This window comes from Mastigoproctus giganteus, chromosome 3 (assembly GCF_048544385.1).
Source record: "Mastigoproctus giganteus isolate SK-2022 chromosome 3, ASM4854438v1, whole genome shotgun sequence".
In the NCBI taxonomy this organism is placed as follows: domain Eukaryota; kingdom Metazoa; phylum Arthropoda; class Arachnida; order Uropygi; family Thelyphonidae; genus Mastigoproctus; species Mastigoproctus giganteus.
In genome coordinates this window covers 93515498-93538625 of record NC_143577.1, presented here as the reverse complement: position 1 = coordinate 93538625, position 23128 = coordinate 93515498, and the positions used below count along the sequence as shown (strand labels likewise).

The following is a 23128-nucleotide window of genomic DNA, read 5'->3' as shown; positions in this document are numbered from 1 at the left end:
TTTGCATCCACTGTAACCATTTCCACACTAGCTACACATATCTGGAAAAAGATCAGAAGGATGACAAACAATTCTCAAGTAAACCCCTCTCCATTTCTAAATTGGAAGGGGCAGTTGGTTACAAATACCTTAGATATAGTCAATATGCTTGGTGAAAATTTTTCGAATACATCTGCTAATTGTGCATACACGACTGCTTTCAAAACATACAAGAATGAGGCCGAAAAAATAAAACTAAACTTTTCCAGCAATCAGTGTGAACAATACAACTTGCCGCTGACATTAGCAGAACTAAAACAAACTCTGCTACAGGCGAAACACAGCGCAGTCGGTCCTGATGAAATACCTATGCAATGATACAACAATTAGATGAACAATCCCAACTAGGCCTGTTAGATCTATACAATAAAATATGATGCTAAAGCACTTTATATATACATAAAATATACCTTGAAAATTCTTTCCCAAACAAATGGCACTACGTAATAATACTAGCTTTCATAAAACAGGGAAAAGATCTATCAGACCCACAGAATTATTGTCCCATAGCTTTAACTAGCTGCTGGCAAGATCTTAGAGAAAATGGTCAACAATAGACTAACTTGGTATCTAGAAAATAATGATATTCTCAACTCAGAACAATATGGCTTTAGAACAAATCACTGTACTTTAGATGTACTTATAGAATTGCAAAGTCGAGTAAGAAATGCCGTTCTCAGGAAACAACACCAAGTCATGGTTAATTTTAATATCGAGAAGGCATATGATACCACGTGGCGCTATGCTATACTTAGAAGGTTACATCAACTTGACCTTAAAGGACATCTACCCCTCTATATATACACTTTCCAATATATGTTATCAAGAAGGGGTCCCTCAGGGATCTGTACTAAGTGCACACTTTTTGTAGTCCACTTCATCACAATAATAGAATAAATCCCAAACAATATCTTTACAACTGTTTATGCTGATGATTTCAGCATTTCTTATCAAGCACAGCATATGAGGGCAATAGAACAGCAATTACAAGTAGCCATAAACAGAGTCATAAAATGGACAGAAAGAAATGGATATAGAATTTCAGTACAGAAGACTGCATGTATACATTTCTGCAGAAAAAGGAATCTCCATCCTGACCCCGAACTCAGGCTGAAAGAACAGATCATACCAGTTAAAAATAGTGTTTGTTTCTTAGGACTTGTTTTTGACAAAAAATTGACTTTTATAGAGCATATCAGTCACAGAAGAGTCCACCGTCTGAAGAAAATGAATATCTTGAAGGTCCTATCTGCTATATCTCCTGGGGAGCAGACAGTACAATCCTACTACGCTTATATCGCCTTCTCATTCGGTCTAAGCTAGACTATGGTGCCCCAGTCTATGACTCGGCAAGACATAGTGCCCTGAGATGGCTCGATCCGGTACATCACTGTGCACTCACTTTAGCCCTTGGAGGTTTCCGCACTTCACCAGTGCAGAGCCTGTATGCTGAAGCCCAAGAACCTCCTCTACAAATCAGAAGATGGGGCGCCTCCGTAGCCAGGTGGGAAGGAGCAGCAGTGCATAGCACACGCTTCTTGATTAGACCAGGGTTCGAGCCCGTCACCACCAAATACGGAGGATGCGGAAAGGTCAGGGAATGACCACTGCATATCCCGGAGCAATATGACCTTAGTTGGTATTGCTCCTAAAAACCAAATAACAAACAAGTCAGAAGACAAAATCAATTACTTTATTATGCAGCTAAAATAAAATCTTTACCAAGTCATCCCTACAGAAAACTCTGTCTGCATCTGAATGAGAACAACATTATCAACAACAACAACAACGAAGAATCAAACCTGCGAGCGTGAGATTAAAAAACCTTCTTCTCAGTAGAGAGCTTCACCTGGATGATATAACTCCGCTGATGAAGCAGTCTACACCACCATGGATAATCAGACAGCCTTTATGCGACTTCTCTTGCCATCTTTGGAGCAAAACAAACCCTTTCTCATATAAACCATCAACAACTGCATGCTGCTTATAAGGCACAATTTTCAGATCATTGCTTTCTATATACAGATGGATCCAAAACTGATTCTCATGTGGGAGCTGCAGTTTACTTTTCTGATATCACATTGGCCCAAACGATTGCAGAACTGCAAGCTGTTATGTTAGCTCTAAACCAAATCGACCATTCAAGTTTCCAAAACAGCATCATTTTCACTGACTCCTGTAGTTCCATGATGGTGATACAAAATATCAATTCTAACAAACAACCACTACAACAGCAAATTCAATACAGAATATCAAAACTCCTTGAATAACTTCGTAACATTAGATTTTGCTGGATCCCAAGCCATGTCAGAATACATGGTAACGAGCAAGCAGACAGCTGCTAAAGAAGCCAAAAACAACATTTCTGCATCAGAATGTATCCCTTTTTCAGATTACAAACAAGTTATTGATCACAGTGGGATACATCAATGGCAGCAGCAATGTCAAATACTAACCACTAACAAATTGCATCAGATTAAAAGATTACTCCAACCATGGAAATCCAACATACAGAAAAATAGACACTATGAAGTGATACTTGCAAGGTTAAGAACAGAACACACACATTTCAGCCATTCTTATCTTTTGTGAGGAGAGGATCCTCCTATGTCCTATTTGTCACGCACAACAAACAATAGAACATGTACTGATTACTTGTCCAGCTTTTGCAGATGAGTGCTGAAACTGCTTTAAAGAGTTAAACAAACATCACTCTCAAAACCATACTGGAAGATAGGAAAAATATAGCAGATGTTTTTCAGTTCCTCAAGAAAATAAATTATAATCAAATATGAAACCAAATATTATCTCTGAAGCCAGCTATAGTCACTCTGTGACTCTTGGAAACTATTAGCAGCAAAATGCAAATTAGAACAAAACTGTTGTAAAAAAAAAAAAAAAAAATTACAGGTGCATTTTAGCTGCAGTAGCTTTTGCGCCAAGAATTCTTAAAACAATCAATCTCTCAAATTCATTTGTTGTCTCTGTCTCTGTCATTCTCCCAGTTCTATAAACCGATCACTACTTTTTACCTTTTGTTCTTTCTTTCAGTCTTTCTCCAATCTAACTTTTCTAATGATGAAATAATTTTTGTTCAATGATTTTAATGTTTACTGCTCCATCAGGCTTTATTATTCTTTTTTATAACAGATTCAACTGGTAGATTGGCCAAGAACCAAGTGTTTCATTAATCAAAGGATTTCAACTGATCTATATAATGCTTTCTTTTTAAAAGATTAGTGTTTGTCTGATAACCAGTACTCCCCTTTTCTTAGGCGTATTCATTGTGCGTGCATCCCCCTCCATGAATAACTCTACATTTGCATGTGAGGAGTTTATTCAGGGAGGGGTGGGGAATGTCAGAGGTGTATTAAACTCTGGCAGTGAGCTAAATGATTTTCTACTAACTGAGAGCAAAGTGGAACAGAAACTATTGAAAATAAACATAAGGAAGGCACCTGGGGTGGATGGGATCTATCCAGTTATATTAAAGGAGGCAGAAAAGGAAGTAAGCAAACCCTAGCCATAATTATGAGAGCTTCCTTGGATTTAGGGGGGTATCTATGGACTGGAGAAGTGCAAATGTGAACCCAATTCACAAAGTAAGATTAAAGGGCGACACAAGTAATTACAGACATGTTAGTTTAACTTCTGTTCCAGGGAAATTAATGGAGGCGCTGGTCAAAGAACCACTGCAGGATTATCTAGACAAAACTTCAGTTATAATTCAAACACAGCATGGGCTCGTTAAAGGTAAGTCTTGTCTGACCAATTTGATTGGATACTATGATGTGGTTGCAACGGAACTGGATGCAAAGAATAATTTTGATATCATATGCTTGGATCTTAGGAAAGCTTTTGATACTGTTGCACATGGAAAACTGCTATACAAATTGGAGCAGTGTGGCATTGGAAGCAAATTGCTGCTATGGATAAAGGGATGGTTGAGTGGGAGAACACACACACACACACACACACACACACACACACACACACACACACACACACACACACACACACACACACACACACACACACACACACACACACACACACAGAGAGAGAGAGAGAGAGAGAGAGAGAGAGAGAGAGAGAGAGAGAGAGAGAGAGAGAGAGATCGATCAGAAATCAATGGACACTGCTCTTTGTGTACTAATGTTATTAGTTGAGTTCCCCAGGGTTGAGTATTGGGTCCATTGTTGTTTTCTGTATTTATTAATTAATTATACTGATGAAGGTATATCAGGTTTAATGTCTTAAGTTTCCAGACTATACAAAGGTTAGCAGGGTTGTTAATGACAATAATAACAGTATGCTACTGCAATAGGATCTAGGAAAGTTGAGCTAAGAGGTGGCAACTGAAGTTTAACGTTGACAAATGTAAAGTACTGGGGTAATTCTGCAGTCATATATGAAGTTTTCTGAGCAGTGCAGATTGTCTGCAAGTGTAGCTCATGGTGTCTTGTCAGTGATGTACAAGAATTCTTCTAGCATGCATAAGGAGGTGTTATCCCCTTGTATAAAGCATTGGTCATACAGTACTCAAGGTATTGAGTACTATATGAGTACAAGGTATTGAGTACTCAAGGTATTGAGTACTCAAGGTATTGAGTACTGTATGTCCTGCATACAGTACTCAAGGTACTGAGTACTGTATGCAGGTCTGAGGCCACATTTTAGGAAGGCTGTAGAGCTGTTGGAATGAGTACAGAGAAGGGCAACAAGATTAGTAAATGGAACAAAGGGTTGCTCTTAAGAAAAAAGCTTACAGTGTCTTAAGCTTAAGTTATGCAGATTACAATGTCTGGAGACTTAGGCACCTGGGAGGTGATCTGATTGAGTATAAGGTCTTGAATGGTTTGAGCAAGCTAAATGCTGATGGGATTCTTCCTCTAGCCCAGATTAATTGCCTGAGGGGACATAAATTCAAATTGAGGAAAGACGGTTGTAGAATAGATGTGCCGAAATTTGCCTTTAGCTAGTGGATGGTTGATGTGTGAAACAAACTTCCATCTGTTGTTGTAGAAGTGGACAGCTTAAATAAATTCAAGGCAGAACTAGACAAACATTTGGAGCAAATGGTGGGTGAAATGGAAGGGTTTTTTTTTTTTTTTTGCCTGATGCTGTATAAACTTGCTTTCTTGCATCATATGCCTATACTAATGCTAAAAAGTACTTGTTACTTTGACTGCTAGTGGACAGATTTTCATGAAATTTTTTATTTGAGATCTTTTGCAAAGATTTCACAAGCCATCACTACTTCATTAAAATTGGATGAAAACCAGCAATTATTCTTTCTTTTTCTGTTTTTCTTTTTTTTTTTTTTTTCATACATATTACGTAAAGCAGCAAGAACTTCTTTAGTTATATAAACTCTAGAATGAAGGGAATGAATCAAATTGGTCCACTTGATATTGATGGTGTGACTGTTGATGATCCTGCTCAGATAGCTTACAATTTTAATGAGTATTTTGCATCTACATTCACATATGAGGATTTATTAAGGGAGGAGAAGGCTAGGAGTTTATCAAACTGTAACAGGGTGCTTAATGATTATCTAATAACTGAAAGCAAAGTGGAGGAGAATTTGTTGAAGTTAAACATAAGAAAGGCATCCGGGGTGGATGGGATCTATCCAGTTATATTAAAGGAGGCAGCAAGGTAGTCAGCAAACCCTTAGCCATAATTATGAGAGCATCCTTGTACTCTGGGGTAGTCCCCACGTACTGGAGATTTGCAAATGTATCGACAATTCACAAAGGAGGATCTAAGAGTGACACAAGTAATTACAAACCAGTTAGTTTAACTTCTGTTCTGGATAAATTAATGGAGTCACTGTTTAAAGATGCATTGCAGGATAATCTAGACAAGACTGCAGTAATAATTCAGACACAGCATGGGTTTGTTAAGGGGAAGTCTTGGCCCCGGGTGCCAAGCGTTATAGTGATCAAGCGATTTTCCGAGTGATTCGTAGAGCGTTTACTTACTCCAAGCCACAGTTCTTCTTTATTTTAAAAGTTTTTTACGCTTTATTTAATAAATAACTTAGCCTTACGAATTGTAAGCTAGTTTCAGAAAGGAAAATCACCTTTCTTTTTTCCTTTAAACTAACACTAACTTATATACCTCTTGGTCACTCTAGTGTCACTACTCTTGCCTCCCTGTGGCGAGGCCAGTAACCTGGGAGAAGAAATCCAGTCTCCCAGGGCTGAAAGGAGCAAAGATTTTGCTCCATCATCAGTGAAAGCAGGCTATCTGCATTGCCGTGTCTGACCATACATCCCAAATACCATCAGGTGCTACAAATGCCAAAAGTATGAACACTCCCAGACTGTCGAGGTGAGGCAATATGCCCCAACTGTGAGTCAAAAGACCATAACCAATCTGATTTCACCGTTACCACTTTGCAATGCCCAAATTGTAAGGGTAACCACCCAGCTTTCTCAAAAATATGTGAACTATGGAAGCAAGGGAAAAAAATTCAAAACTATAAAGTAGAAAACAAAGTGATATACCCAAAGGCGAGAAGACAAATAATGAAAACAGAGACCGAGCGTACGTATGTTACAGCCGCCCAACGTTTTCAGTCAGTGGGAATTCAAACTGATGTATCAGTTTCTCCGAATGCATCCATTGCTAATTGGGCACGTTCATTACTCTAATCCGAAACAGTCTCCTTCGCAACAAACAACAGAACCAGCTAGTAATACCACAATTACCATACCAACCGATGTTTCCTCAACAATAAAACCAAAAGTGACAGAAACCACGAAACCACAATCATCACTCTCCACCAGAATGGACATTGATCAACAGCATAATTCATACAATGACATATTAGAACTACATGCAACCAATGAGATGGACGTGACCCGTCCCACTTTCTCTAAGAAAGACAAAACAAAAATTGATCGATACAAGCGAGCTGCAACTAAAAAAACTGTCAGATCCGAAAACAACCCGTAAAACCACATAATGGAAAGGTTCCTTCAATGGAATTGTAGAGGCTTCCGCAATACAAAAGATGATTTGCAGGATCTTATCAATCGGTACAAACCAGCTGGCATAGCCGTACAGGAAACTTTTAAATTCACGAGTGTCCCCTACCCTGAAAAATTATACTATCTTCAGACATGATAAGAGTATTGACACACCAGCTCATGGAGAGGTGCAATTATTGTCAGAAACAACATTCCATCCAAATATATTTCTCTTCAGACACATTTTGAAGTAGTGGCGTGCTCATCGTAATGGGTATTACTCTTACAATAGTTTCTACATATCTCCCTCCTAAATTATCTCTCTCCTCAGATGAATTAGAAAATCTAATAGATCAGCTGCCAACTCCGTTCTGCTTACTTGGAGACTTCAATGCTCATCATCCGCTATGGCGATCTTCATCAGTCCACAAAAGGGGTAAAATAATTGAATCCATGCTTGATTCTCATAACCTTACCCTTTTAAACACTGGTGAACCCACCTACATCCATTCTTCTACCGGATCCATGACTGCAATTGACCTATCAATTTGTTCTGTCTCCATATATGCTATTATGGAGTGGAAAGTTCTTGATTACCCACTAAATAGTGATCACCTACCAATTCTTTGTGAGATTCAAACACAAGTAAACTTATCCCCATTGCAGCAACCCACTTGGAAATTCCATAGGGCAAGCTGGAACGAATATTCCTCCCAAATTCAGTTTGATGACGATATAGTAAATTCCCAGCAATAGATATTGTCACCGATCATATAACAAAACAGATATTACAAGTTGCAAATTCTACAATACCTAAATCTTTGCCTGGGAATTGCAAACAAGCAATTATTGGTGGAATCAGGAATGCCCATATGCTAAACGGACAAAAAATAGCCTTCAAAAGACTCAAGGCCAAGTTCCGTAAATCTCACCTCACAATCACCTGATGATCTAATTGATCTCAGAGGTTTTTTTTTCCCCCTGCTAATACAGGTGTGGGCCTTTCCTTACATGCTGCCATAACCTCATAACACATTATTGTCCAGGATATCTGGACAGAACTCAGCATTTGTGATTTTATTCAAAACAACCAGTGGTCTTCAGCCAAAGCTTGAAAAACATCCCCAGACCATCGCTTTGCCTTCATCAAACTTCGGCCCCCAAGAGCCAAGCATTAGGGTCCAAGAGATTTTTTCCTAAGCGATAAATAGAGTGATTTCATTCTGTTTAATTTCTAGTGCCTTTAAAATTCTCAGTTTATTATAAGTAGTTCTGTACTTTACACATTTTGATTAAGAACCCAGAAAGGGATTTGCCTTTCTTTTTCTTAGTGTATGTGTGTGTGTGTATATATATATATATATATATATATATATATATATATATATATATATATATATATATATATATATATATATATATATTAATTTTTCACTAACAAACTAATTTCTCGCTTGGTCACTAGGTGAAACTGCTCCTGCCTCCACATGGCGGGGCCAGTAACCTGGGGAAAAGTTATCCTCCAGGGCAGAAAGGAGCAACCATGTATATAAATGACTATCCACCTCTACAGCCTTCAGGCCCCGAGTGCCAATAGATTTTCTTCCTGCGATATAGTTTCTTTTCTAGTGTGACCTGTTCTTTTGTTTACTTGAAATGGTTCTGTACTTTAAAGGTCAAAAGTAAGAACCTAGAAAGAAATCCATCTTTCTTTTTTTAATTCTATATTTTCGTTAGTAACCCTCTATTGACTTCAACAACCACCACTTGGTCACCAGTGGCACCACTCCTGCCTCCATGTGGCTGGGCCAGTAATCTGGGGCGGGGGTAAGGCATCCCTCAGGGCTAAAAGGTGCAAAGATCGAAACAATTGAATTTAAATGTTTAGATCCAAAGAACTCCCAACAAAGTGACAATCACGATACTGACCATGACTTCTCTGTCTCAAAGAGAATGAAGAAAGACTGGCAGAGAGGAATTACCAGCATTCCTGATTATACATTCTCTGTCAACAGAACCTGTGGGCAAACTCTCCCCATTCATCATTCAGAGATGCCTCGAACATGCTGCACATTCGCCAAAAATGGCAAAACGTTTCCAATGTGGAGATGTGTTAATAGAGACCACCAATTCTCGACACTCTGAACCATTATTACGTCTGGGCATCCTTGAGTGGAATTTCAATTCAAATCACACCACATACCACCCTCAATTCTTCAAAGGGAGTGAACTCAGATGACTGAATGGGATTTATTGAATGTTCCTGAAGGTGAAGGAACTTAAATATTAGTTCAGGAACTTAAATATCAAGTCACTCAGGCAAAAAGGATCATGATCCAAAATGATGGCAGTTTAGTCCCTACCTGGAGTATAATTCTAACTTTCAGTTTGCCCTCATTTTTCAAGAAAATAAAAATTAAAACTCAATATATGTAAAGAAGCCACCCACAAAAAACATACTCATCTTCCACTCGCAAAACCAAATAATGGAACAAATCGTACAATGGAATTGCAGAGGTTTTCGCAGCAATATTGACGATATCTATGAATTAATTCATTTCAATCTTGCTGCCATGTGCCTACAAGAAACGAATTTAACACCAAAAATCTGTTTCAATCAAAAATTATACCATCTTCAGAAAAGATTGATCTGAAACTTAACAGCCCCCACGCAGGAGTAGCTGTACTTGTGGAATCACGAGTCCCCTCCAGGCGCATTCCTTTGAAAGCACCATTAGAATCTGTTGCTACACATATAGTTATCGGTATCACATTCACAGTAGTCTCAATATATCTTCCGCCAGAACATCCATGCACATTTCAGGACCTGGAAAACCTTATTTCTCAATTACCATCTGCTATCTGTCTATTAGGAGATTTTAATAGACATCATCCATGGTGGGGGTTCTCTGGTCTCAGATGGACGTGCTGAGCTTATTGAAATGCTATCTGACAGAGACAATTTGACATTATTGAACACTGACTTACCCACTTACATCCCATTTTCCTACTGGGTCAACCACTGCTGTAGATCTCTCAATCTGCTCTCCAATCCTCTTCCCAACTATAGAGTGGGCAGTACAAGACAATCCTCTAAACAGCAATCATTTTCCGCTGATTTGTAGCATTCAAACCACCCAGTCCAAACAAACAAAATCAAAATGGATATTTTCCAAAGCAAACTGGACAAAATTTACCAATCATGTATCTTTTGATGAGGATATTACTGGGTCTTCTGCTATTGACACTGCCACCGATCATATCATAATGCAGATACTAACAGCTGCAACAGTTGGCATCACACAGCATCAAATAAAAAACCATCAGCATATCAATCACTTGTGGAATCGTGATTGTAACAAAGCGAAATGGGAAAAAAAAGCAACATTGAACACCTTCCGCAAATATCCCACCACTGGCAACCTTATTAACTTCAAGACTGAGAGCCAGAGCTCATTTCAACCTGTGAAAGGCTGAAAAAGATTCATGGGTAAAATTTGTCAATCAACAAAGATATTGATACCCAAATAATCTGGGAAAAAATAAAGAAGCTAAGCCGGAAAAATTATGTATCACCTTCTCCTATTATTAACCGTAATTGGAAGGAGATTGCCAAGGCCTTAGGAACTGTGTTCTGTGCTACTCGAGTGCATATCAACTGTCTTTCCAAAAAATTAGAACCAAAACTGAGAAAAGGAAACTGAACTTGAAAGCTACACGTCATTTACCATATAACCTATCATTCACAATATCTGAACTGAAAGCATCTATATATACCTCAAGAAACAGTGCTCCTGCCCCTGACAGAATTTACTATATAATGCTTCAACATCTCAAACAGAAATCGCTATCATCATTACTAAAAGTTTGCAAACAGATATTCTCAGAACATATATTCCCCGCTTGCTGGCAACATTCTTATGTAATAGCTATACCGAAACCTGAGAAAGATTATTTGATTCCTCACAATTATAGGCCAATTTCTCTAACCAGCTGCTTGAGTAAGACTTTGGAAAAAAATGGCTCACCACTGACTCACCTGATTTCTTGAAATCCGAAACATAATCAGTAACAATCAGTTTGGTTTTTGAAAGAATAGATCTTCCATAGACCTCACGACAAAAGCTGAATCAATCATAAGAAATGCATTCATCAGAAATCAACATCTCATCATGAAATATCAAAAGCCTTCTCCTCAAGAAGGCTTTTGATACCACATGGCAATACGGCATCCTAAGAGATCTCCATTCTATTCATATGAGAGGGCATAGGCGCCTCCGTAGCCAGGTGGGAAGGAGCAGCAGTGCGTAGCACACGCTTCTTGATTAGACCGGGGTTAGAGCCCGTCACCACCAAATACGGAGGATGCAGAAAGGTCAGGGAATGACCACTGCATATCCCGGCGCAGTATGGCCTTAGTTGCTAATGCTCCTAAAAACCAAATAACAAACAAACAATGAGAGGGCATTTACCATATTTTATTCAAAGCTTCCTTCAACAGATCTTTCCAAGTTAGGTATCGACAGGTTTTATTTCAAAGATATATACAAGAAGAAGGAATCCAACAGGGCTCTGTTCTTAGTGCCACTCTGTTTTCAATATGAATAAACAATATCACAAACCATATTCCAAACACCATTGACTCATATCTCTATCCGGATGACCTTACCATACACTGCCCTTCCCAAAATATGAACTGTATCAAAAAGCATCTATAAATATCCATAAATAACATTGAATTATGGATGGCACAAAATGGATACAGACTCTCAAGCTTCAAATCTATAGTCATACATTTCTGCACAAAGTGCAGAATGCATCCTGAACTTGAGTTGCACTTGGCCAATCACCCTCTACCAATTGTGAATAGTATTTGCCTCCTAGGGCTAATTTTTGATAAGAAGTTAAAACTTCCAGGAACCTAAAATATCTAAGAACCACTTGTGCTAAGAAAATGAATATACTCAGTCATCTTCAATACATCTTGGGGTGTAGATCGTTATACACTGCTCCACTTATATACGTTCCTAATTAGATCTTGGCTAGACTATGTAGCACCTGTTTAGGACTGAGCTAGGAAGAGCACCTTGGCCTGTCTTGTGTCCATACAACACCCTTTTCTAGGATAGTCCTAGGTGCGTGCAGAACATCACCAGTTCAAAGTCTTTATGTTGAGGTTCACATACCTCCACTTAGCATAAAAAAAAAAAAGATGTTGCTGATGAACTACTCAGCTAAATTTAAAAGCCTGCCTACTCATCCTGTTTGACCACTACTTCATGATCCTCAGTGGAAAACCCACTATGCAAATAAACCCAGAGCAATTCTGCCTACTGGTATCAGGCAGCAGAATCTTAACAGAAAGTTGGAACATTCAGTTTGATAATATCCTCAGAGAATCAAAAGATCCAGATCCCCCATAGACTACCTTCACATTTTCTTCTGATAAATACTTTGAGCAATGGGGTAATGGTTCCATAGCAAAGATTAACATCCAAAAACTACATTTTGCTCATACCCAAAAGTACCTCCAATTTACCAAAATCTAATTTACCAAAAAATCTATACTGATGGTTCAAAGTCTGACAATCAAGTAGGTGCAGCTGCTGTCTTCCCTAATTAAACTGTCTCATTTTCACTTCCAGCTGAATGCAGCAGTTATACTGCTGAGCTTGCACTGTAGAACATCTCACTCCTGTCAATAAATAAAAGCATAATATATACTGATTCACAAAGTGCTATTTTAGCTTTGTACTTCCTCACTGTACCATCCTTTATTAAAACTCATAAGACATAAGCTGATGCAACTTCATGAGCATCAGCAAACTGTTATCTTCTCTTGGATCCCTCGCCACAGTGGGTCCCAGAAAATGAAGGTGCAGATGCTGCTGCAAAGCATGTTTCCAACATAGCCTCAACAAATGATCTAGTCCCATATCCTGATTATAGAAAATATACTGAGAACATGCACGTACAAATGGACACTTCTGTGGAAAATGCAGAAAATAACAAGCTATTTCAGATTAAACCTGCACCACAATTAGGGACTTCTAGCCTTCGTAAAAATAGAAAAGAAGTAATCTTAGCCAGAATCTGAATAGGTCACATTCACCTCAAACATCTGTATCTGCTTACAGGAAATGGTCCTCCTCAGTGTGCACACTGCTTGCAACCACTTACAGTAAAACATATACTCCTTGAATGTAGCTCGTTCAACAATGCCCGACAAACTCCTTTTAGTTTCATTTCAGGTGTACATCAACCTCGGTCTCTGAATAGCATCATAGGTAAAGAAGCAAATCTCTCTGAATTCTTTTTCTATTTAAAACAAATTCAAATGTATGTAGGTTTCTAACTGCTACACAAGCATTTCTTATATGTAAATTCAATTGATTTGGGAGGCACAGTATGGCCTAAGTTGCTCTTGCACCGGAAAACACAACAACAACAGCTAGAGCCTTCAGGCTCAAGGCCAGTAACATCCAATAATAATGAGTTGAATCAACCCAAAAAACTTCAAAGAGAAGAACATTTTCTCCTACCCTACCTAATTTTCTGGTGATACACTCTCTGTCTACTCAGCCTGTGGGAAAGTTATCACCATTTATGATACAAATATACTTGGAATCAATTGCGGGATCACCAAAAATGAAGAGACTTGAATTCGGAGACATCCTTGTTGAAACAGCCACCTCCAAACGTTCTGAGTGGCTATTAACGACAACTACATTTGGTGAGCTGCCAGTATCTGTTAATCCCCACAGTACCTTAAATTCATCGAAAGCTTTATTAATGAGTGGGACCTACTTGCAGTATCTGAGGAGGAATTAGTCCCAAGAACTTAATAATCAGAAGGTAGTCAGTGTGAAGCGCATAATGATTAAAATAGATGGAAATCTGGCCCCAACTTGATCCATCATTTTAACCTTCAGCACTCTTGATTTGCCATCCTCTGTAAAAGCTACACATTTAAACTGTTGAATCTTCTTCACCTTTTTAAATGCCAAAAATATGGCCACTCTCAGCAGGCATGGAGAGGTGATGCCATCTGCCCTATGTGTGGCTCTTAGGATCATACACAAGCAGATTGCTCAGCCTCAACTCCCGTGTGTCCCAACTGCAAAGGAAGTCACCCTTCTTTTTTCAAAATCATGTGATACGTGGAAAATTGGAAAGAAAATTTAAAGATACAAAATAGAACATAAAGTAACATATCCTGAAGCACCAGACAAATTATGTTAACCATGCCCAGTCCTATGTGTCTCACACCCAAAGCTATGTTTCAACTGCAGCTCAAACAAATGTGCCAATACCACCAAACACCTCTGTGGCAAACTAGGTTATGGCGACTTTATCAGCCTCCAGAAAAGATACTCCTAAGACTAAAACCATTGAAACAACTAACACTCCAATTAGTATCACAACTGATACTTGAATGGTATCACATGACAGCGAAAAATTAGAAAGAACTAAAGATGGCAAGAAAACCAAATCGCCAAAAAATAATATGGAAGTAGATGTACACTCAACTTACGAGGAACCCATACTAGAACTTCGTGCGAATGACTGTGGATACTGGATGCCCCGTCTTCACCCCCCAAAAAAATGGGGGGGAAGGCCCAAACAATAAACAGTCAGATGAATCATCCTCTGCCAAACCTAAATAATGCATAACGTCATACACTGGAACTGCAGAGTACTAAGCAGACATTCTGATGACTTAAGGAATTACTAGCTCAATTCAAACCCATACGTGTATTCCTACGGGAAACATTCTTGTCATCCCAAGTTTCCCCAAAATTCTCCAATTATATGATGTACAGATGAGATAGGAACTCGGTCTCCTGCACGTGGTGGAGTAGCCATTCTAGTTAATTCTAATGTGACGTCCAAGCCGACGTCACATTAGCATTAGCATTAGTAGAGGCATATGATGCAAGAAAGCAAGCTTATTCAGCATCAGCCAAAAAAAAAAAAAAAAACTTTGGAGATTCCTTGGGCTTCCACTGCACGTTGAAGTGCAGTGGAAGCCCACTCCCATTTCACCCCTCCGTTCGCTCGAAATACCTGTCCAGTTGAGCCTTAAATTTGTTTAGGCTATCAACTTCAACAACAAGTGATGGAAGTCAGTTCCACCAACCAACCACCCGCTGGCCAAAGGCAAATTTCCACACATCTATCCGACATCCGTCCTTCATCAATTTGAATTTATGCCCTCTGAGCTGATTATTCTGAGCAAGATGAAGAATCCCATTGGCATTGACCATGCTCAAACCGTTCAAAGCCTTATACACCTCTATCAGATCACCTCGCCGGTGCCTAGTCTCCAGACTCTGTAATTTGCAAACTTAAGCCTTTCTTTGTAAGAGCAACCCTTTGTTCCATTCACTAATCTTGTTGCCCTCCTCTGTACACGTTCCAGCAGCTCTACATCCTTGAAATGAGGCCTCCAGACCTGTATACAGTACTCAAGATGTGGCCTAACCATTGCCTTATACAAGGGAATAATCACCTCCTTATCCCTGCTAGAAAAATTCCTGTATATCATTGACAAGACGCCATGAGCTACTCTTGCAGCTCGTCTGCACTGCTCAGAGAACTTCATATCTGCCTGCACAATTACCCCCAGGTCCTTTTCATTCTCCACCACTGTCAGTGTAGTACCGCAGAGTTGATACGTTGCTCTGGGGTTACTGTTTCCCATATGTAGTACTTTACATTTGTCAATGTTAAACTTCATTTTCCACCTCTCAGCCCATCTGTTCAACCTTTCCAGATCCTGTTGCAGCAGCATAGCGTCAGTGGTGTCCTTAACAACCCTGCCAACCTTTGTATCATCTGCAAACTTGGACATTAAACTTGATATCCCATCATCAATATCATTCATAAACACAGAAAACAACAACGGACCCAACACTGAACCCTGAGGAACTCCACTAATAACATTAGTCCACGTTGAGCAGTGTCCATTGATTACCACTCTCTGTCTTCTGCCGCTCAACCATCCCCTTATCCATAGCAGCAATTTGTCTCCAATGCCACACTGCTCCAATTTGTGCAGCAGTCTTCCATGTGCAACAGTATCAAAAGCCTTTCTAAGATCCAAATATATAATATCAAAGTTATTCCCTGCATCCAGTTCTTTTGTGACTACATCATAGTATCCAATCAAATTGGTCAGGCAAGACCTGCTCTTAACAAAACCATGCTGCGTCTGAGGTATAACTGAATTCTTGTCTAGATGATCCTGCAGTGCTTCTTTAACCAGTGCCTCCATTAATTTACCTGGAACAGAAGTTAAACTAACAGGTCTATAATTACTTGTGTCAGCCTTTGATCCTCCTTTGTGAATTGGGGTTACATTTGCACATCTCCAGTCTATGGGTACCTCCCCTGAGTCCAAAGAAGCTCTCATAATTATGGCTAGGGGTTTGCTTACTTCCTTTGCTGCCTCCTTTAATATAACTGGATAGATCCCATCCACCCTAGGTGCCTTTTTTATGTTTATCCTCAACAATCTCTCCTCCACTTTCCTCTCAGTTATTACAAAATCATCCAGCTCACTGCCAATGTTTACTTTACCTACATCATTCTCCTTCCTGTATAACTCCTCATGCGTGAATGTAGATGCAAAATACTCGTTTAGATTGTTAGCCACCTGAGCAGGATCCTCAACTGTTGAACCATCAATATCCAGTGGACCAATCTGATTCATCCCTTTCCTTCTTGAGTTTAAATAGGTAAAGAACTCTTTTCTGTTTTTCTTTGCATCCTTTGCCAAGGATTTTTTGTAGTCTGCCTTTGCCTGCCTAATCTCCTCTGTGACTTGGTTAAAGACCAACTTATATCTATCATAGGCTTCCATGTCACCCATTAATTTGTATGTATCCCATGCATTTTTCTTCTCTGCCACATGTCTCATTAGTTCATCAGACAACCATTTAGGCCTAAACCTTGAACAATATTTCTTAGTTGGTATGTAAAACCTGGTAGCCTCCAAGATTAGTTCCTTGAATGCTTCCCATTTTGAGTTTGCTGTTGGTAACATCATCAGTTGGTCCCACTGTATAGAATTTAAATACTGTCTCAGACCATCATAGTTGCCTTTACGAAAACAAAAACCCTTCCCTTTACCTCTGATGGTAGTTACCTCCATGAGTAAATCCCACTTCAACACACTGTGATCACTGCCACCTAGTGGTTCATTTATCTGCAGATTCTTAATGCATGAAGAATCACTACTGATAATCAGATCAAGAGTATTGCTCCCTCTTGTTGCCTCACGAACATGCTGATGTAGAAAACAATCATCCAATAAATCCACAAAAGCCTTGCTAGTGTGCGAGTGACCAACCCACAAATTCCAGTCAGTATCTGGGAAATTAAAATCCCCCATTATAAGACTCTCTGATTTACTGTCCCACTCTATTTCCCTGTACAATATCTTATTATACTCATCAGAGTCATTAGGCCTATAGCACACTCCTACTCTCAATTTTGATCTCCCTATGCTTATGTCAGACCAAACTGACTCGACACTGCCCTGTCCATCGATGTCGACTGGCTTTACTTCCTTGGACTTGGTGTTTCTTAACTAATAGCATAACCCCTCCTCCCCTGTCTATCCTTTCTATACACATTGTATTTCCCAAATTCCAGTTCCGCATTCCTTATATCTGTGTGACACCATGTCTCTGATATCCCAACAATATCTGCCTTTGATGTTTTGAGCAATACCTCAAATTCATCAGATTTATTTACCAAACTCCTAGCATTGGTGTACACGCAGGTATACATGCACCTGTTTCTATTCTTGGCTACCCTAACACAACCCATGTGTTTACTTGTACCGCAATGACTCCCAGCAGTCTCTGAAATATCCTGCATCTTGTTTTTCAGGGTTCTGCTCATTTCAATAGAAGCAGTGCAAGAATCAGTTCCACCTCTGCCAGTGGCTACTGTTAATCTATTAGTCCTTGTATCCCCCCCAACTAGCAGTTTTCCGACCCACCTAACTCTGCCTCGACAGCATCAGCAAAAATTCTTGCACCCTTTCTATTTAAGTGTATCCCATCCCTGTAGAAGCAATCTCTCCTGTTAACAAGTACAGTCCAGGCTGAAAAAAATTCTACCCCTTGAGCCTTGCACAATCCCTCCAGGGCCGAATTGATCGACAAGGCTCTCATCATATAGATAAGAACTCTGTCTCCTGCACGTGGTGGAGTAGCCATTCTAGTTAATTCTAATGTGATGTCCAAGCCTATGTCACATTAGTGACATCGGCTTGGATGTCATATTAGATCCAGTTATGAACCAATCTAGAAGCTGTGGCTGCTCGTATTGCAGTTGGTACATCAGTTACCCTTGTTTCCGTTTATATACCACCATCACTACCTCTTCTCTATTCAAAACTCGAAAACCTTATTATGCAACTCCCAACTCCAATTTGTCTTTTTGGTGACTTCAATGGGTACCATCCATTGTGGGGGTCCGCTACAATGGACAGAAGAGGCAAATTGATTGATGAATTTATGAATAATAATGATCTTCATTTACTAAACTCTGGATCTCCTACATATCTACCTACAGGATCCACTTCTGCAGTTGACTCCCCTCGACGTGTGGACCTCCCACTGATGCTGCTGGTTTTCCAGATTAGCATCACTGGGATCTAACGCCCATACCTTGGTTTCAGGGTTACATCATTGGAATCCGGCGTGTGCAGCCGTGCGCCACAATCCGTGGAATTCGGAAAAGGGGATCCTGGTGGTTGAGGGGTCCAGCCTTAATACACGACTTTGGCTCCTGCTTCGACAAGACGGGTGGTCCCGGACCAGCCCGACTGGATCAATCAGCGGGTGGTTCTTACTGCTAGGGTCAACTGCGTTCCAATAAGTCTCTCTCCCTTTGGTCCTGGGATGGGATCAAGGCTTATTGGAAACATGGGTATGGTGCCCCTGAGCGAACTTGGCATCCCATTCGTGTACGCAGAACCTGCTAGTTCACGAGTCGACGTCCCCTCCGTGGTAGGTGAGGTACTTAGGGCTTCTGAAATTTTTATCTTACTCATATGAGTAATTTAAATTCTACTTCTAGGGCCTTAACAAGGCCCCTACCTGATCGAGATGATAACACAGACAACACCTGTAAAAAGAGCCAGAACTGAAGATAAAACACAATCTGTAACACCGCTTTTCCTCATTCTCCATTCGACCGGAGAGCGGTCAATTGGAAAGATGTCACCCTTCTTTATCCAGAAAGGATTAGAAGGGTTGGCAGGATCACCCAAATCTGTAAAATGACTGCGTTCTGGCGACCTTTTGATCGTAGCTACAACTATGGAACAGGTGGAAAAAATCCTGAAAGCCACATCAATAGAGGGAATACCTATCAGCGTAACCACCCACAAAACTTTGAACTCTTCACGAGGTGTCATTTCAGAGTGGGACCTTCTTCATTTCTCTAAAGAAAAGATCTGCTCTGAATTGAAAGAACAAAGTGTGACGGCTGCCAAAAGAATATCAATGCAGAAGGATGGGAATCTCGTCCCTACTCGAGTTCTCATCCTAACATTTAACACCCCACGGCCTCCAAGTTCCATCAAAGCAGGATACTTGAACTTCCCAGTGAGGATTTATATTCCAAACCCACTGAGGTGTTTTAAATGCCAAAAATACGGCCACTCACAAACAGCTTGTCGTGGTAACCCTGCCTGTGCTCGATGTGGTGTGAAAGATCACGAGAGCAAGGAATATTCAGCTTCCAAACCAAGCTGTATAAATTGCCAAAGGGAGCACCTTGCCTACTCCAGAGCATGCCAGCAGTGGAAGGATGAAAAGAGATCTAAAAACAGAGCTGAATATCTCCTACTAGAAAACGCATACAACCAATAAATAGTGGGAAGCCTTCATATGCCCAGAAGGTTTCTGCTAAGTGCACTATCGGTAACCAAACTGAGATGACTGTACCACCAAGAGAGTCATTCACTCCGATTGCACGCTATTTATTGAGTTCACAAAAGCCCACCAAAAAAACAGTCAGCTGCCGCTCCTATATCCGTACCTCCTAGTGCTCCACCACTACTAAAACTAAGTGGTAAAGAGCCACCAGTAATAACAGAAACAATGGATGTAGAGTACAAGGAGGTACTGGATGAATCAGTCTTGGAACTCTTTATGGAGGAAGAAATGGACACGGGACAGCATCCATTCTTCCCCAATAAAGATAAATCCAAGACTGACAAAAGTAAGCCCTTAGCACCTCGGAAATCGCCTGATGGACCCACCAAGCCAAAATAATGGCTAAATTCCTACAGTGGAATTCTCGTGGATTCCGGCAAAATACTGATGACATCAAGACCCTCTTGCAAAAGCACGAGCCAGTTTGCTTTTGCTTGCAGGAGACTTACCTAAAGGCAAATGATGATCCCACCTTGCCTAACATCTCAATTTTTCGTCTGGATAGAATTACAGATGGTCCTGCTCATGGAGGAATCGCTACCCTTGTGATCCAGACCCCTATTCAGCCCTTGCTGATTACAACCAGCATAGAGGCTGTTGCAATTCGCCTTACAGTGGGATTTTTATTAACTGTGTGCTCTATTTATTTGCCACCTGGGACTGACATCTCCCAGTAAGACCTTGATGATCTTGTAATGCATTTGCCTTCCCCTTTCTTACTTCTCGTGGATTTCAATGGACATAATACCCTGTGGGGTAGTGCTAGCATCAATGGAAGGGGACGAGTCATAGAGCGTATGCTAAATGACAATGATCTCTCCCTTCTAAATATTGGAACAAACACTTCTTCCACATGCCTTCCACACGGTAAGTTTTCTGCCACATTTTCCTGTACGTTTTCCACGCTGTACGTTTTCTGCCATTGATTTATCTATCTGCTCCCCTTCTCTTCTCCCTTTACTCACTTGGGAAGTGGAGAAGAACCCATATGGAAGTGATCACTTCCCTGTTATAACCTGCTTACACACTGGGAGACCATGTCTGCCTTTTAGGTTACCACGGTAGAAGTTTGATCATGCTGTCTGGAGTGCCTTTCAACACCTGGCAATTTTTGACATCTCTGCAGTCAGTCAGGAGCCTCTCAATGATGCAGTCACGTACATGCAGTCACGTACAAGTCTGTCATTAGTCCCACGGGCTCACATCTGGTGAGTATGGGCTTGGCACACCCAGGGTCCTGAGCTGGATATCATCCTTCTTCTCTTTCTTGGTGATTCCCTTGTCTCTCTCTCTCTCTCTCTCTTTCTCTCTCTCTCTATCTCTCCCTCTCTCTCTCTCTCTCTCTCTCTCTCTCTCTCTCTCTCTCTCTCTCTCTCTCTCTCTCTCTCTCTCTCTTAGGGTAACTTGGGAATTTTTTTTTTTTTTTTTGGCTGGTGCAGCATAAGCCTCAGGCTTCCTTGCACCATATAGCTAATAATAATAATAGTAATATGCAAAGCATGCTACAATAAATGGGCACATATCTGGAAAAGTAACACCAACAATAAACTTTACCGGATAAAAGAAGATCCAAAGCTTTGGCTCTCTGGCTTCTGATGAAACAGATGAAGTAGTACTGGCAAGACTCAGAATGGACACACTCATCTCTTGCCTATTATTGGGAGAAAACCCACCTCAGTGGCCATCCTATCAGCCGCAACTTACGTCCTATTTTCTGGTTGATTATATCACTCTCCACATTGAATATATCACCTGATTTATCTCATTTCTTAAGTTTGATCTAGAGTAATAAGGAAGCAGCACCAAGATGTAAGGCATCTGAAGCTTGATGATTTCTTCAAGAACACTTCATCAACAAGCAAATATTGAAGAACCTTTATTGTATCTAAAACATATTGCCTTGTACAGAAGCATATAATTTAACATCTCCCAAAAATATGCTTCTTCTTGCAAATAAATGAGGAACAGACACAATTGGCCTTAGTATCCCTTGTGTCATTAAACTCAATACCAATAACAACATAAATACGACACCGTTTTATCCGTCCAACACATTTTATGCGATTGTACCAGTTTTATAAATGCTCGTTTTAGCGCTTTTACCCATCTGACTGAGCCATATACACTCAGTCAGATTTTAAATGACAACGACAATGTGTCAGCAGTTTTTAAATTTTTAAAATCGATCAATATGTATACACTCATATGAAATATACAATTTGCTTTTATGTATTGACATGTCTGTGTGTGTGTATGTATATATATATATATATATATATATGTGTGTGTGTGTGTGTATATATATATATATATACATGCAACTTTAGACAAAGTAACCTTTTTTAAAACTAACAAATCTAATCTTTTTTGAATTTTATTCTTTCCATGGCGCACTATAACCTTGCTGTTTTTGCACCACAAAAATCAAAATCAAATCAAATCAAACAACATAAATATTCTCTACTCAATCTCAGTAATTCAATATTTATGATGGTACATTTCAATATTTTTAATTACTTTTTTTTTTGTGGTATTTCCTGTCCTCTATAATAGCAATGCAAAAACCAATTGGAGCTGAGGCAAGAACACCTACTAGTTTATGGTCTGGACTTGGATTTTCAAAATCAATGCCAGAATCAGTCATCAAACAGAGGCTTTATCAGAATGGATTTCTTCATCGTGCTTGTTTTGATAATCATAAAGAGGTAGGTAAAACAATATAAAATATTTTAGATCCTCCATTTTATTTTGCATCTTAAGTGTATTCAAGCATTTTTTTTGACATTATAAGAAGTTTGATAATTAGGTTGAAAAACTAGATTTTTTTTTTTTTTTTTTTAATAGCGGATAATAATATGTTATTATTTCATTTCTTTTAAGTAAATAATATATTGGAAATTATGGCGTCTTTATCCATTTTGTGGCTCTGAGAAATGTTTTTGCCAAATTATTGTTGCTAATAGCAATCTGTCTTTCTGCTTAATTCTATAAGTATAAAGCATATGTAACCAGTGGCAAAACTAGAGTGCCATAATGAGAGGGAGAAGGCTTTACAAAGTTATTGTTGCTAGTAGCTATCTACCGGGTTTTTTTTTTCTCTTAACAGTTTTAGGGAAATTATGCTGTAGTTGTTTCATTTGCTATCTTTTG

The 23128-nt window shown here is 39.6% G+C and overlaps 1 protein-coding gene across 1 annotated transcript in view; it reads left to right on the top strand.

The window, feature by feature from the left end:
* The window catches only part of LOC150088157 (protein bicaudal C homolog 1-like), a 392222-nt gene that overhangs the window by 280471 nt on the left and 88623 nt on the right, over window positions 1–23128 (top strand). Inside the window, exon 15 of the mRNA XM_090370592.1 lies at window positions 22532–22683. Coding sequence (XP_090226718.1) covers window positions 22532–22683 — 152 coding nt within the window. The remainder of the gene's footprint in view (window positions 1–22531; window positions 22684–23128) is intronic.